The sequence below is a fragment of the Podarcis cretensis genome (genome assembly GCF_951804945.1).
Source record: "Podarcis cretensis genome assembly, chromosome: 1".
Lineage (NCBI taxonomy): Eukaryota > Metazoa > Chordata > Lepidosauria > Squamata > Lacertidae > Podarcis > Podarcis cretensis.
This window is the reverse complement of record NC_137170.1, coordinates 129,658,642-129,671,790: the sequence shown is the minus strand read 5'-3', so window position 1 is coordinate 129,671,790 and position 13,149 is coordinate 129,658,642. Positions and strand designations below refer to the sequence as shown.

The window sequence follows — 13,149 nt, the reverse complement described above, 5'->3', positions numbered from 1 at the left end:
CACAACCCCAGAATCAGTCATGACTGGACCTAATGGTCAGGGGTCCCTTTACCTTTACCTTACTTATAAGCTGTTTTCTTTGCTTTCGTAATGCACATTAAACTACTGTGTTAATTTCGATTTTTGTAGAAAGTAGATGACATGTGAGAAAAATATATAATTATGCCAGCTCCTCACAGCATCAATGAACGGTGCAAGTACAGATAAACAGGTTGCTTGCTTAACCCCATGAGCTTCTAAACAACATATACAGTACAGTAGAGTCCCTTGGAGTGCTCCAGTTAATGGATATGTGATTATCACAGATTATTCTTTAAATTAATACAAAGCTTCAGACCCGTAAAAAGAATGTGGTACATTCTTTATGATTCATAAAGTTGTCCTGAAATATCTATAATGTATTTGGGGAATTTGTGAACTGAATTAACTGGGGAAAACGTGTAACGTTGTGTAATTTACCTTTTAATAATGATAGCTTTGTTTATGGCATAGCTAATTAAGAAGATATTTGGGGCACTGTTAATTATCTGTAACCTGTGGACAGTCCTTAGGAGTTGATTCATGGTTCCAGGGAGAGATTTATCAGTGGAAACAGATAAAAGACTTGATGCCATTCCAGTCCTGTAGCTGTTGAACATTATTAATCATAAGAAAGGAGGCTAGTTGTAGGTGCTGCACAACTTGACTTAACTATTTCTGTAAAATCGTTAAGTAGTAAGAGCTATGAATTGTGAACCCTGCCTGTGTTTCTTCATAGAATGGCTTCCTGACATTTTGTTCAGCTTAATGTCTAAAACTGATTTTTTTCTTTTGAATTTATTTCAAGATGATGGCCGATCCAGGCAAGATCATAACATAAAGATTGTAATATTCAATGAGGTTCAAGTTTCAAATGTGTCACCTCGGACCTAACACAGCTGAAGAAAGAAGCACATACTCGTAATGCCAGTGTAGACCAATGGCTGTTGTCTACTCTGGTTTTAAACCAAAACAATCAACCAAAATGAGAAGGAGCAACACACAGTGTGCATACAGGATGTGGTTTCCAAATAACTGAAGTGTGAAGCAAACCTCATGAATTTCAACCACAGAGATTCAGAAAACATCACTGGTAAGTTGAAAATCAGGTAAAAGGCCCAGATATACCACTCTGGAATCCTTTTTTGGACGAAGGACAGTTTCTAAAATTTAAATGTATTTGTCACTCCAATTGTTATAAACTGTTTGGATTGAAAAATGGGACAGATAGTTACACAGCCTGGATGAACCCCTCATCTATACAGTACAAGACAAAGTGCTGCTCCTTTAGAATATTTTTTTTAAAGACACGAGTTGCAAAGGAAATGGTCACTAATCTACTGCAAAGATTTATGTACTCACAGAACCTTTATCCAAATAGTGATCTGATCTGATCTACAGCTTTAATATAAAATAATGCATAAAAGCATTTCTAGTCTTTAGTTAATAATGCATTTTGCATTTATTAGCTGGAAAATGTGTAAGCTGGGGGGAAACCCACGTAGATGCATTTTAGTAGTTTGATGCTGACAAAGCTACTAATTTATTACAGTGTTTATTTAGTTAAATGTACTGATTGTGCTGTTTCTGTCTAGCCTAGGTTTAAATCACTGTTGATAAGCTATCATGGCTGCTTTTATTGTCAAAGCAAAGCAAATAAATAGTTCCTTTAATATTCATCCCAAAGCAGATTGGTATCGTGATGCCTGCCTATATATATGCCTTTTTAGATGTTTGTCCTAATGAAGATCTCGCTGAAGTTGAGCTGGTGAGCATGCTGGAGGAACAGCTGCCTCAATACAAGTTACGTGTGGATTCTTTATGTCTCTCTGAAAACGCCGACTGGACCCAGTCTCCAGGCCGCCACAGTCATGTCTCTGAAATCTCTTCTCCGGTTCTTTCTGAAGAGACCATCCGTTACATGAGTAAGTGCTTTGGCCCACTGCCAGGGACTGAAATGAAAAATACAAATGAACTGCTTAGGTGATGCCCTGATCAAATCCCTGCTCAGCCTCAGCTTGGCCTTTGTGATGCTGGACAAAGTGAGAATTACAGTGACCTGACAAGACTTGTAGAAATTTTGTACAGTATAGGTGCTGTGTATCTGGGGTCCCCAACACAGTCCCAGGAGGCATCAATATACCATACTTTTCCACGTATAAGATTAGGTTTTTTCTTTAAAAATCATGCTAAAAATTGGAGTTGTCTTATACATGGATTGTGCATAGGGTGGATGTTTGTTTGATTGGTTGCTGCTGCGGCTGTCAGCAGCTATTGGTCGTGTTATTGGTTGCTGCATCAATGGCTGGTGTTGATTGGCTGATGCTGCGGCAATTGGGCAGGCGATTGGCAGCTTCTGTCGGCGATGGGACAGACGAGAGGTGGTGATTTTCAGCAATCCCCCCTAAAAAAGCTCAATAAAGAGTGCAATCTATACATGTTTACACAGATGTAAGTCCAGTTGTATTACTGGGGCTTACTTCTAGGTATGCATGCATAAAATCTTTTCCCCATTGTGAAATGTAATCAGTTTCTAAGAGCAGTTGAAGGCCGTATAATAATGAGAACCAATACTGCTCATTAGTGAGTTTGTGGTTGCACTGAAACTTGAAAGTTTCTCAGGTCAAAGCTCATAACTTCATCCATGAAACCATACTGGTTTCACGCCATGTTCTACAGTGGAAGGTCTAAGCAATTTCAGATGAACATTGCATGAGTTCACATATTTTCAGTACACACACCCAGAAATATGTTTATTTCCAAATGTAACAGCCTAGTAGGCATAATGCTGGTAGCAATTCACATTTTATAACTCTTGGTCAGAGTTACAAAAGAACATAGCTTATGGGGAATAAATGGTTGGTTATAACTGAGAGAATTACCTTGGATTATATGCAAAACCCTTAAAATAGAGCCTTGGTATCTTTTTTTTCTTTCATAACTTGATTATACAACTCTAACAATGTAGGTCTGCTTAAATATTGACTTATACAGCTTTTTATTTCCATGTTTTTCACTTGTACTCTTTAAGCTATTTTATCATCACAAAATGTGCTGTGTGCTGTGGATAGGTGTTCACATTTCTGGATTCTTAGAACTTAATTTTGCCAAAATGTTGAAAAGAGCCTTATGAAATGTTGGTTTCATAAGCTTGAAAAGTAGGCTTGGCCCCACAGCAGGAAACAATTTGCTCTCACTGAAAATCCCAAACTGCTCTCTCTTCCTAAACAGATGATTTGGTACTATTGAAGACAATTTGGTTAGGGCTGTATAATAATTGCTTTGGTCATTTTTTCACTAAAAACTAGGATTGTCTTTTTCAGACCAGAAAAATATGAATGCAAACAGACGACTTGCACATATTTCTGCATGGGATCCCGCAGATGTGTAATGAAGTGTGTGTCATAAGTAAACCTTGTGTTTTTCCACAAAAACCCAATTTGCAATACTGTGCACAAGGCTTAAAAATTACAGCTCTTCTGTACTCTTGGACTGGAGGTGGTAAAGGCAATTATGGTCAACTCACAACTTAAACCTGTTTAACTTGCATGAATTCAGCTTTACATGCTTGGCCAGGGGCAGGGGGCATCCAGTGGGAAAACATCAGCAATGCCACCTGTATTTGTACTTGGGAGAGCATTTAGAGGTGCAGGGAGTGTGTGTTTTGACTATACACTATTTTGGCTCTATGTGCTTATCTCTAGAACGTAACCCCCTTATAAGTTGCAAGTCGTCTGTATTTTTAGAGGGTTAATTTGTTTAGCTGTCCTGGTTATATGAAGTTGATAATGAGCTGGATAATGAGCTGGATCCATGGCTGCTTAAAAGGTAGTCTCATAGTATTGTATTCAAAAATTGATTAGTTTCGAGATGAACACATAACCACCTTGGACTCATGCAATGGGACAGGTTTCACACAGAAATGCTCATTCATAGGCAGCTAGGAAGTAGGAGAGATATTTTGCTTGGGTTTGTAACATCTGGATGTCTCAATGTGGTTTCTATATTTGCTTGATCTGAGATTATAAATCACAGTCCTTAGATTGTGAACCATTAGGGGTCATAGCTATTTTTAAAAATGCTGCAAACTACTCAGAGTTCTTGGTATAGAATGAGATATAAATTAAATATATAAAACAAGGAATGTAAGGAAAGTACAGGATAGAAATTGTTATTTACAAAAAAGGAATGCATGCATTCCAGTTTAAAACTAATTATACAGCTTTGGTGAATTTACTGTATCCGTAGCAGATCTGCTGCCCTGAAATTTTTAAACAACTCTGGTCTGCATGGTCACAGCAATGCAACATCAGAATATATTCAAATGAAAACTGACAGCTATCAGTAATTAATTTAGCAGGGCAGAATCAGTATTGCATTGGATTAGAGTACTCTATGAACACCTACAGCATAAGAATAAATAAGAAATCTAACTATAGGAGGATTAGATCAAATTGCAATGCTGCATACAGTGGTGCCCCGGAAGACGAACGCCTCGCAAAATGGAAAACCCGCTAGACGAAAGGGTTTTCCGTTTTGGAGGCGCTTCGCTAAACGAATTTCTTTATGGGGTTGCTTCGCAAGACGAAAAAATATTGCGAGTTCCCGTGGGTTTTTTTCGCTCCCCCCCCTTTCCTAAGCCGCTAAGCAGCTTATCAGCTGTTCCGCTGATAAGCCGCTTAACAGCTGATCGCTAAAAGCCGCTAGACCGCTAATAGCGCTAATCCGCTAAACTGTCAATGGGCTTGCTTCGCTAGACGAAGAGAATCGCGGAACGGATTCTTTTCGTCTTGCGAGGCACCACTGTATTTTTAGAGTTCTGAATCAAGGGAACTAAAGCATCATTTTTCTAATGCACTCTGAACTCACTGTGCTGATAGTATAGTATTGCAGTATAGCTCCTCCCTGCTTTATGGCCCTGCTGTTCAGGAATGTTTATTTGCTAGACAACTTGAGTAAATATTAGAGAGTTCTTGTGTTGTGGCCCATAGGCAGTGCCTGCTGCAGAAGGAAAAATACTGAACAAGCACTGCTTCTTGGCATATTCTGAACTGCTCCATATACATATGCTGGCACTCGGACATGGCACTAGACAACAGGGACATGAATCAAAATGAAGAGCTGCTTACAGCTGTCACGCTACAGGGTAAGTGGGCACATAAATACTTCACATAGATTCCTTTTATCTTGATTTTGGGCTAACTACAAGTTATCAATCCGGAATCGTTTTGTAGAATTGTAGTTGACTGTTGGAATAGCGTGGTGGTAATCCTGACCAATCTCTTTAGACACAGTTTGAATCTAGCCTCATCCATAAACTCACTGAGGCTGAAATCCTGACCCATTTACCTTGGAAGTAAGCTGCATTGAATTCATTAGAATTTACTTCTGAGTAGACATGAGTAGAACTGCACTGTTAGTGGTCTTAGTAAGCCTTCGCTCTCTTAGCTTTTGAGGGAAAGTCCCTACAAGATACAGAATTAAACTACCATATTTTTTGCTCTATAAGACGCACCCGACCATAATATGCACCTAGTTTTAGAGGAGGAGAACAAGAAAAAAAAATTCTCTCCCTCTCTGCTCAGCGCCTCTCCAGCAAAGCAGGAGGAGAAACTGAAGGGGTTCCGTTTCTCCTCCCGCTTCGCTGAATGGGCGCTGCGCAGAGAGGGAAAGCTGTGCAGCGCCTCTCTAGCAAAGCGAAGCCAGGAGAGCAAGAGGCGTCTATCCCTCTTACTCTCCTGGCTTCAGCAAAAGCAACATGAAGCCTCCGGAGCACAGCGGGAGCGCTCCCACTGCGCTCAAGAGGCTTCGGGCGGCTATCCCTGAAGCCAGGAGAGCAAGAGGGATTGGTGCGCACAAATCCCTTTTGCTCTCCTGGCTTCAGCGAAAGTTGCACAACCTGCATTCGCTCCATAAGATGCACACACATTTCCCCTTACTTTTTAGGAGGGGGAAAGTGCGTCTTATAGAGCGAAAAATACGGTATGCGTCTTCTGCCTGGGAGCTAAAAAGCTTCTTTGGTTTATACAACGGGCTGACTCTTGCCCAGTGAGATCGTAGACTCCTTTTCTTCCTTTGATCTTTCAATATTCATGGCATATTTGTCATGTTTGCCTATCAGTAAGTCATAAACACCAAGAACAAATTTTGAATTACCATTGTGGTTTAGAATGGAAAAAAACAACCCATGATTTTTGGTTTGGGCATAATGTTTAGCCAGGGATTGTGGTTTGTTTCCTCCTGGCACTAGTGTGAAAGAGCAAAATGCACATGATCTGCTTGTGCATGGCAAGCCACGGTTTGCCATTTTGTGTGAATCCTGCCATTATATAATGCTTTTAAAATGTAGGGGTGTTACTGACCCATCTTACAGGATAGTTATGAGAATTCTCTGAAGATAATGTTTGTGAAGTGCTTTGAGAACGCAAAATTGTTAGAGCACTTTGAAGAATTTGATAATGCCGTTGGTTGAGAGCACAGCATCACTAAGCAACTGTTCTTAGAACTTAAGCTGTGAAGGCATTTGTCCTTACATTCTTTAAGAAAAATTAATTATTTCATTCCCTCTTTCTGACCTCTTCTCAAATAAATAAATAAATAAGTAAGTAAGTAAATAAATAAATAAATAAATAAAATATTAAAATCCTATAATACATCAAACATTAAAAGCTTCCCTAAACAGGGCTGCCTTCAGATGTCTTCTAAAAGTCTGGTAGTTGTTGTTCTCTTTGACATCTGGTGGGAGGGCGTTCCACAGAGAGGGCGCCACTACCGAGAAGGCCCTCTGCCTGGTTCCCTGTAACTTGGCTTCTCGCAGTGAGGGAACCGCCAGAAGGCCCTCGGCACTGGATCTCAGTGTCCGGGCAGAACGATGGGGGTGGAGACGCTCCTTCAGGTATACTGGACCGAGGCCGTTTAGGGCTTTAAAGGCCAGCACCAATACTTTGAATTGTGCTCGGAAACGTACTGGGAGCCAATGTAGGTCTTTTAAGACCGGTGTTATGTGGTCTTGGCGGCTGCTCCCAGTCACCAGTCTAGCTGCCGCGTTCTGGATTAGTTGTAGTTTCCGGGTCACCTTCAAAGGTAGCCCCACGTAGAGCGCATTGCAGTAGTCCAAGCGGGAGAAAACAGAGCATGCACCACTCTGGCAAGACGGTCCGCAGGCAGATAGGGTCTCAGCCTGCGTACCAGATGGCGCTGGTAAACAGCTGCTCTGGACACAGATTTAACCTGTGCCTCCATGGACAGCTGCGAGTCCAAAATGACTCCCAGGCTGCGCACCTGGTCCTTCAGGGGCACAGTTACCCCATTCAGGACCAGGGAATCCTCCACACCTGCCCGCCTCCTGTCCCCCAAGAACAGTACTTCTGTATTGTCAGAATTCAACCTCAATCTGTAAACCATTTGGATATAAATAGAGGCATAAAAAATATTTGCGATCTATGTGTTTACTGTTCTCTATGGCACACAGGGTATTGCTACTCTATAAGTCAGGGAGTGCCCCAGCTACATTTTAGTGGCCTTTGCATAATCCATCACCATGGCCCTTTCTGGTCAGAGTATTTAAAAATTAGATATTTAAAACAAAACACATCAAAACATTCATAAATAATGTGCGTTAACTATAACTAGGTGAACACTTCTTTGTTGGAGTTGTACAGCAGTGAAACAATGAAAAAACAGCTCAGTGTTCATAGAATGATGTACCCACCTTAAGAAATTATTGATGTTGAAATAGTCAATTTTTGCTTGCTAAGGTTCAATTATCTATATTTGCTCTGTGGTGGCACACCTAGGATTTACACCAAGGGAAATACCAGGGCTTGCTTGTTATTGAACTGACTTTTCTTCCTACCGGTTGGAGCAGAGGCAGCATACTTTTGCTGCTAGCTTTCACAGGAAAGTAAGTTCACTCTCCAGGGGAAGGGAGGAAAAGGAGGAGAGGTTAAAAAGAAGTTAACTTGAGACTCTGCTTATCAGTTATACCACAGGCAGAAATAAGGGGGATGCAAAATATCCTTTAATGTTCATTTTATTTTGGCTCCCACAAGCCCTTCCTTAGGGAACTTTAGGCTGCAATCCAATGCACACTTTCCTAAGAGTAAGTCCCATTGAGTATAGGGAGACATACTTCTGAGTAAGTAAGCTCTGCAATAACTGCTTTGAGGAGGCAACACTTGCTTCTTCTCTGTACCTTCTCACAGCAAAAGCCCAACATTCCACGCTGTGGAAGCCTACAAATGAAATTCTTTTGGGATGGAAATTATATAACATCTTCCTATATCCATACCCAGTGTAAATCAACGGAACCTTCTGTGATCTGTGTTAAAAGATTTTCATGCACATTGGATTAGATGCATTCCCTAAACCTTTAAAGATGCAATCCTAAACACACTTTTCCGTAAGTCCAACTACAGTGGTTCCTCGGGTTACATACGCTTCAGGTTACGTACGCTTCAGGTTACAGACTCCACTAACCCAGAAATAGTGCTTCAGGTTAAGAACTTTGCTTCAGGATAAGAACAGAAATCGTGCTCCGGCGGCAGCAGGAGGCCCCATTAGCTAAAGTGGTGCTTCAGGTTAAGAACAGTTTCAGGTTAAGAATGGACCTCCAGAACGAATTAAGTACTTAACCCGAGGTACCACTGTATATCCATGTGGCTTACTTCTAGGTAAGTGTGCATAGAATTTCTGCCTTAGTGGGAAATCAAATCAGCTCCTACCAGCCATTGAACATCATACAGTAATGAAAACCACAAGGCATGATGTTTCTTCAGATACTTGTGGATAATGAACACTCATTTTTTGGAGTGTGTCCAACTAAGTGTCCATCAGGTGATGTACCCATTTTTTAAGTTAATTGATGTTGAAGCAGTCACATCTTTGCTTGGTGAGGTTCAGTTATCTATCTTTGCTGTGTGACATGTATACACTTAAACATCAGATCACCATAAACATTCCTAGGAATTAAAAATGTTCATGACAATAGCTCAGATGTTGCTTTTACAACTGCACACAGCTAAAGAGGGCACAGTGCAACTTCCCACACACTACAAAATTTTATGGCTAGTCCAATTTTAAACTATAATTTGTTTATTCATTTGGATAAGTGACTGGAATTGTTTTATCCTAGGGGGGTTCTGCCCTCATGGTAATCTGTAATCTCATCTGAGGAGGGCAGATGGCGGTTTTGTTTGTTTCATCGTTCTTTGATTATCTGCAAAATGAGAAAATAAGAAAACATGGTTGACAAATAAAACTGCACATACATGTTTCCCAGCTGCTTTTCTATTTTGGCATTTTTTTAAAAAGCCTTATCTGAGGCCAGAATACAGTAGTATCTACAGTGTAGAAAGAGCCTCGTGGACTCAGGGGTTATCCATTCCGTTCTTTGAGATGTAAACAGTTGATGTGCTGCATGGCCTCAGTCTAGAGATCCTATTGTGTGGCGCTGTGCAGTGCAAATATTGCTGCATGTGAGGATTTTCCTGTAGATGCCACTCTCAAGTCAACTCTGTCAACCATCTGCTGTATGCACTCATTCTGTCCAGCAAGGGATTCAGACCCAGGTGCTGGATGTACAGTTTTTACTGAGCCATTTCGTGCAGATTGGCCCAGCTGCATCAGGACATCCGACACAGTAATAGGAAGTTCCTTGAACATTCAGGGCTATATATAGCAAGTATGTTTTGGTAACCGAACCACAAATCCAGAAACCACAACAGTTTTATAACTATTGATGTTTTCCTTTTCCTCTTCTGCTTTTATTCTGTTCTTCCGTACTAGCTCTTCTTGAACTTCCCCCTTCTTCCTTGGCTGGACCTCGCAAACAGGCCCAAGGTAATTCAAGTCCCCACCTGTTCCCACCCTTTGCATGACGAGATAGTAGAACGTGCTTGTTGTTTAACACTTCCATGGTTGTCATGCTTTTTCTTAATCTTTCATTGCAAACCTTTCCATTAAAACTAATGGCTAAAGTTTTTTTCCCGATTCCTCTTGCTCTCTACTGCTCCATACTGTTATTGTTTCATGGTTTCCATGTACATTTTAACATGTCTTTCAAGCCATCCACTAATTCTCGCAAGTATCCTGAAAGTTCCCAAGTGTGTATCACTTAGGGATTCTGGGTGGTATCCAACACTCCAGCAATGGACTTCCATTTGCGCAGTCAAACACCTTTTTCTCCTGCCCCCTCCATGTGCCCTTAAAATCATCTCTGGGCAGTTGGGGGACCCTTCAGAGCAGATCTTGGAGACACATGGAGGGGGAGGAAAGAAAACAAGTCAAATTGCATAGTGGAGTGAAGCATGCGGAGCACTGGATTCAACCCTCTGTGTTTTGTTTAAACCACATTAAGAAGTTCTTTCGGTTTTCAGTTCTTGGCACGGACAGACGAGAGCTGGTAACAAACAACTGCAATGATGTTGAAGTGGTCACACATCTGCTGGCTGAGGTACAGTTATTTTTTGTACTTGTTAAGGTTTATTTGCTGTACATAGGAAGCTGCCTTAAGCTGAGTCAAAGTATTAGTCCACCTAGCTCAGTATGGCTGATGTTGAGCTCTCCCAGACATACCTAGAGGTGCCCAAAACTGACTGAGCTACAGACATTCCTCAGAGCAGATGTCTGAGTTACAAGATCTCTTTAAAAAATTGTAGCAGGCAAAAAGATTTATGACTCAAGTCATAAACTGCTGTGCTACCAAGAATTGGTCTGAGAATTAAAAGGGAATGTTTAGGCAAAAATAAGTCACATTTTAAAGAGCTGCAGATAATTATTAAAGGATGTTAAAACAGCTGGAGCTCACCAACTGAGTGCCAGAGTCGCCATGTTGGCTCTTACAAACCACGAGCCTCGATTTGAACGTCATGTCAAAATAGGCATTGGCTTGTTCGCAGAAGTTGTGGCAACCACAAGAGAAGAATGATTCAAACACTGCATTAGCTGCATGCACCAATATGATTATTGTTCACATTAAACAATAGCTTGTTTGTTTTTAACTGGTTTGATACAAATTTACCAGCCCAGTGTGTAGATTCAGATAAACAGGCACATAAGAGATAACAAATTAGATCAGGCATATTCTTAATGAGAGGCAATAGCAGAAAGAAACTCTTAAGGCTTTCTTGAATGCCAGGTCTGAATGGGTTAAGCAAATAAATGTTAACTGGAAGATAGTTTCACATCTACAGAGCTACCATTGTGAAGGCCCTGTCTTCTGTGCTCAGATCCTAGTCAATTTTAACAGCAGGCACACAAGCAATACCTTAAATGCAGATCTTAAATTTGGGCAGGATCATAAAGTCCTCTTTTGGTCTTTCTGAGCAGAGAGATCGGGACCTTGAATTGGCAGCACGAATTGGACAAGCCCTACTTAAACGGAACCATATCCTAACTGAGCAAAATGAAGCTCTGGAAGAACAACTGGGACAAGCCTTTGATAAAGTAAGTAGTATTAAACCTGAAGCATTTTAAGTGGCCGGAGGTGCTTGCTGTATGGTGGAAGATCAGATGATTGCATCAGACTAAACCCTCTACAGAAATGTGTATTTATTTGAAACATAATGTGATGTGGCAGATGAAGATGTTGGACTTTATGGAGCTGGCTGACCTGACTGGAAGAATCCGTGACCAGAAAGAAGTGGAGACTCAAGAGGATTGGAAGAAATTTAAAGAATATTTAGATAAATAGAAAATTCTTGGAAGTAACAAATAGGCTTAGGGGTAGAATATGAATATGTGGAAGTAAATATTATGGAGTACAGTATTAATAAAGGAGAAGAAGTTAGTAAATGAAAGGAGTTAATATCATTAGAAGTATGAATTTGGAAAACTTATACAGGTGATATAATGAAATTCAGTTAGAGATGATTCGAGGAAGTCAGTTATTAATGGAATGAGAATTGGGTATTTGAAAAAAATAATTTATTTTTTGTGTGTGTGTTTAGTTTTTTGTAGCGTAGTATGTTTTTCTCTGTTGTGTGTTGTTTTGTTATGTCATTTCTGTGATAAATGTGGAAAATCAATAAAAAAAAAATAGGAAAAGAAGAAGAAACATAATGTGGTGAAGAAGTCAAATCAGCCAGCAAATTCAGTATGAAAAATGTTGTAATGCTTCGTCAGTGTCCTATGTGCGATGGGAAAAACAATACTATAATATGTCTTGTAGGACAATGCGGAACTTGGCAAGCTATTTAAGCAGAGTTACTCATTGAGTCTCAAAAGTATCTTGCAATTGGCAGTTCAACATAGGTAGCTACTGCAGAGAAATGGGTGGAGCCCTGCAATCTATAGCCCCAGTTCACTGGAGGTGGTTGCAATGTTGTGCATCGTTGACCGTGTTCAGTAAAAAAAAGTTGTTTGAAATCAGGTTCACCAGCTGCAACATGAACTAACAAAAAAAGATGAGCTGCTTCGTGTCGTGTCCATTGCTTCTGAAGAAAGCGAGACTGACTCTAGCTGTTCCACACCCCTGCGCTTCAATGAGTCCTTCAACCTATCACAGAGTCTTCTACAGTTGGATATATTGCAGGATAAACTCAGGGAACTGGAGGAGGAAAACATTTCTCTTCGGACAAAGGTAAGGTGGCATTTTTTCATCTCCGCCAAGCTAAGCAGTTGGATCCTTACCTCTCTCGCCCTGATCTAGCCACTGTGATCCACGCGACGGTCACCTCCATACTGGATTATTGTAACTCGCTTTACATGGGGCTGCCCTTGAGACTGACCCAGAAACTCCAGCGGGTGCAGAATGCCGTGGCGAGACTCCTTACGGGGTCCTCACTGCGAGATCACATTCACCTGGTGCTATACCAGCTGCACTGGCTCCCGGTGGGGTACAGGATCAGGTTTAAGGTGCTGGTTTTAACCTTTAAAGCCCTCGTACCTACGGGACCGTCTCTCCTGGTATGTCCCACAGAGGAACTTACGGTCTTCAAACAAAAACATCCTCAAGGTCCCAGGCCACAGAGAGGTTAGGCTGGGCTGAACTAGAGCCCGGGCTTTTTCGGCTGTGGCTCCAATCTGGTGGAACGCTCTGTCACAAGAGACTAGGGCCCTGCGGGACTTGACATCTTTCCGCAGGGCCTGCAAGACAGAGCTGTTCCACCAGGCCTTTGGTCTGGGCACAGC

General features: G+C 41.2%; 1 protein-coding gene across 3 annotated transcripts in view; it reads left to right on the top strand.

Annotated features, from left to right (window-relative positions):
• Positions 1-13,149, top strand: part of TRAK2 (trafficking kinesin protein 2) — a 39,210-nt gene that overhangs the window by 10,194 nt on the left and 15,867 nt on the right. For 2 of the 3 annotated variants that reach the window (XM_079977328.1, XM_079977329.1), the window contains exons 2-7: positions 827-1,111; positions 1,749-1,943; positions 9,805-9,858; positions 10,395-10,471; positions 11,347-11,463; positions 12,389-12,598. In XM_079977328.1, coding sequence (XP_079833454.1) covers positions 1,075-1,111; positions 1,749-1,943; positions 9,805-9,858; positions 10,395-10,471; positions 11,347-11,463; positions 12,389-12,598 — 690 coding nt within the window. In that variant the 5' untranslated portion in view covers positions 827-1,074. The remainder of the gene's footprint in view (positions 1-826; positions 1,112-1,748; positions 1,944-9,804; positions 9,859-10,394; positions 10,472-11,346; positions 11,464-12,388; positions 12,599-13,149) is intronic. The other variant, XM_079977330.1, reaches the window with a different exon arrangement.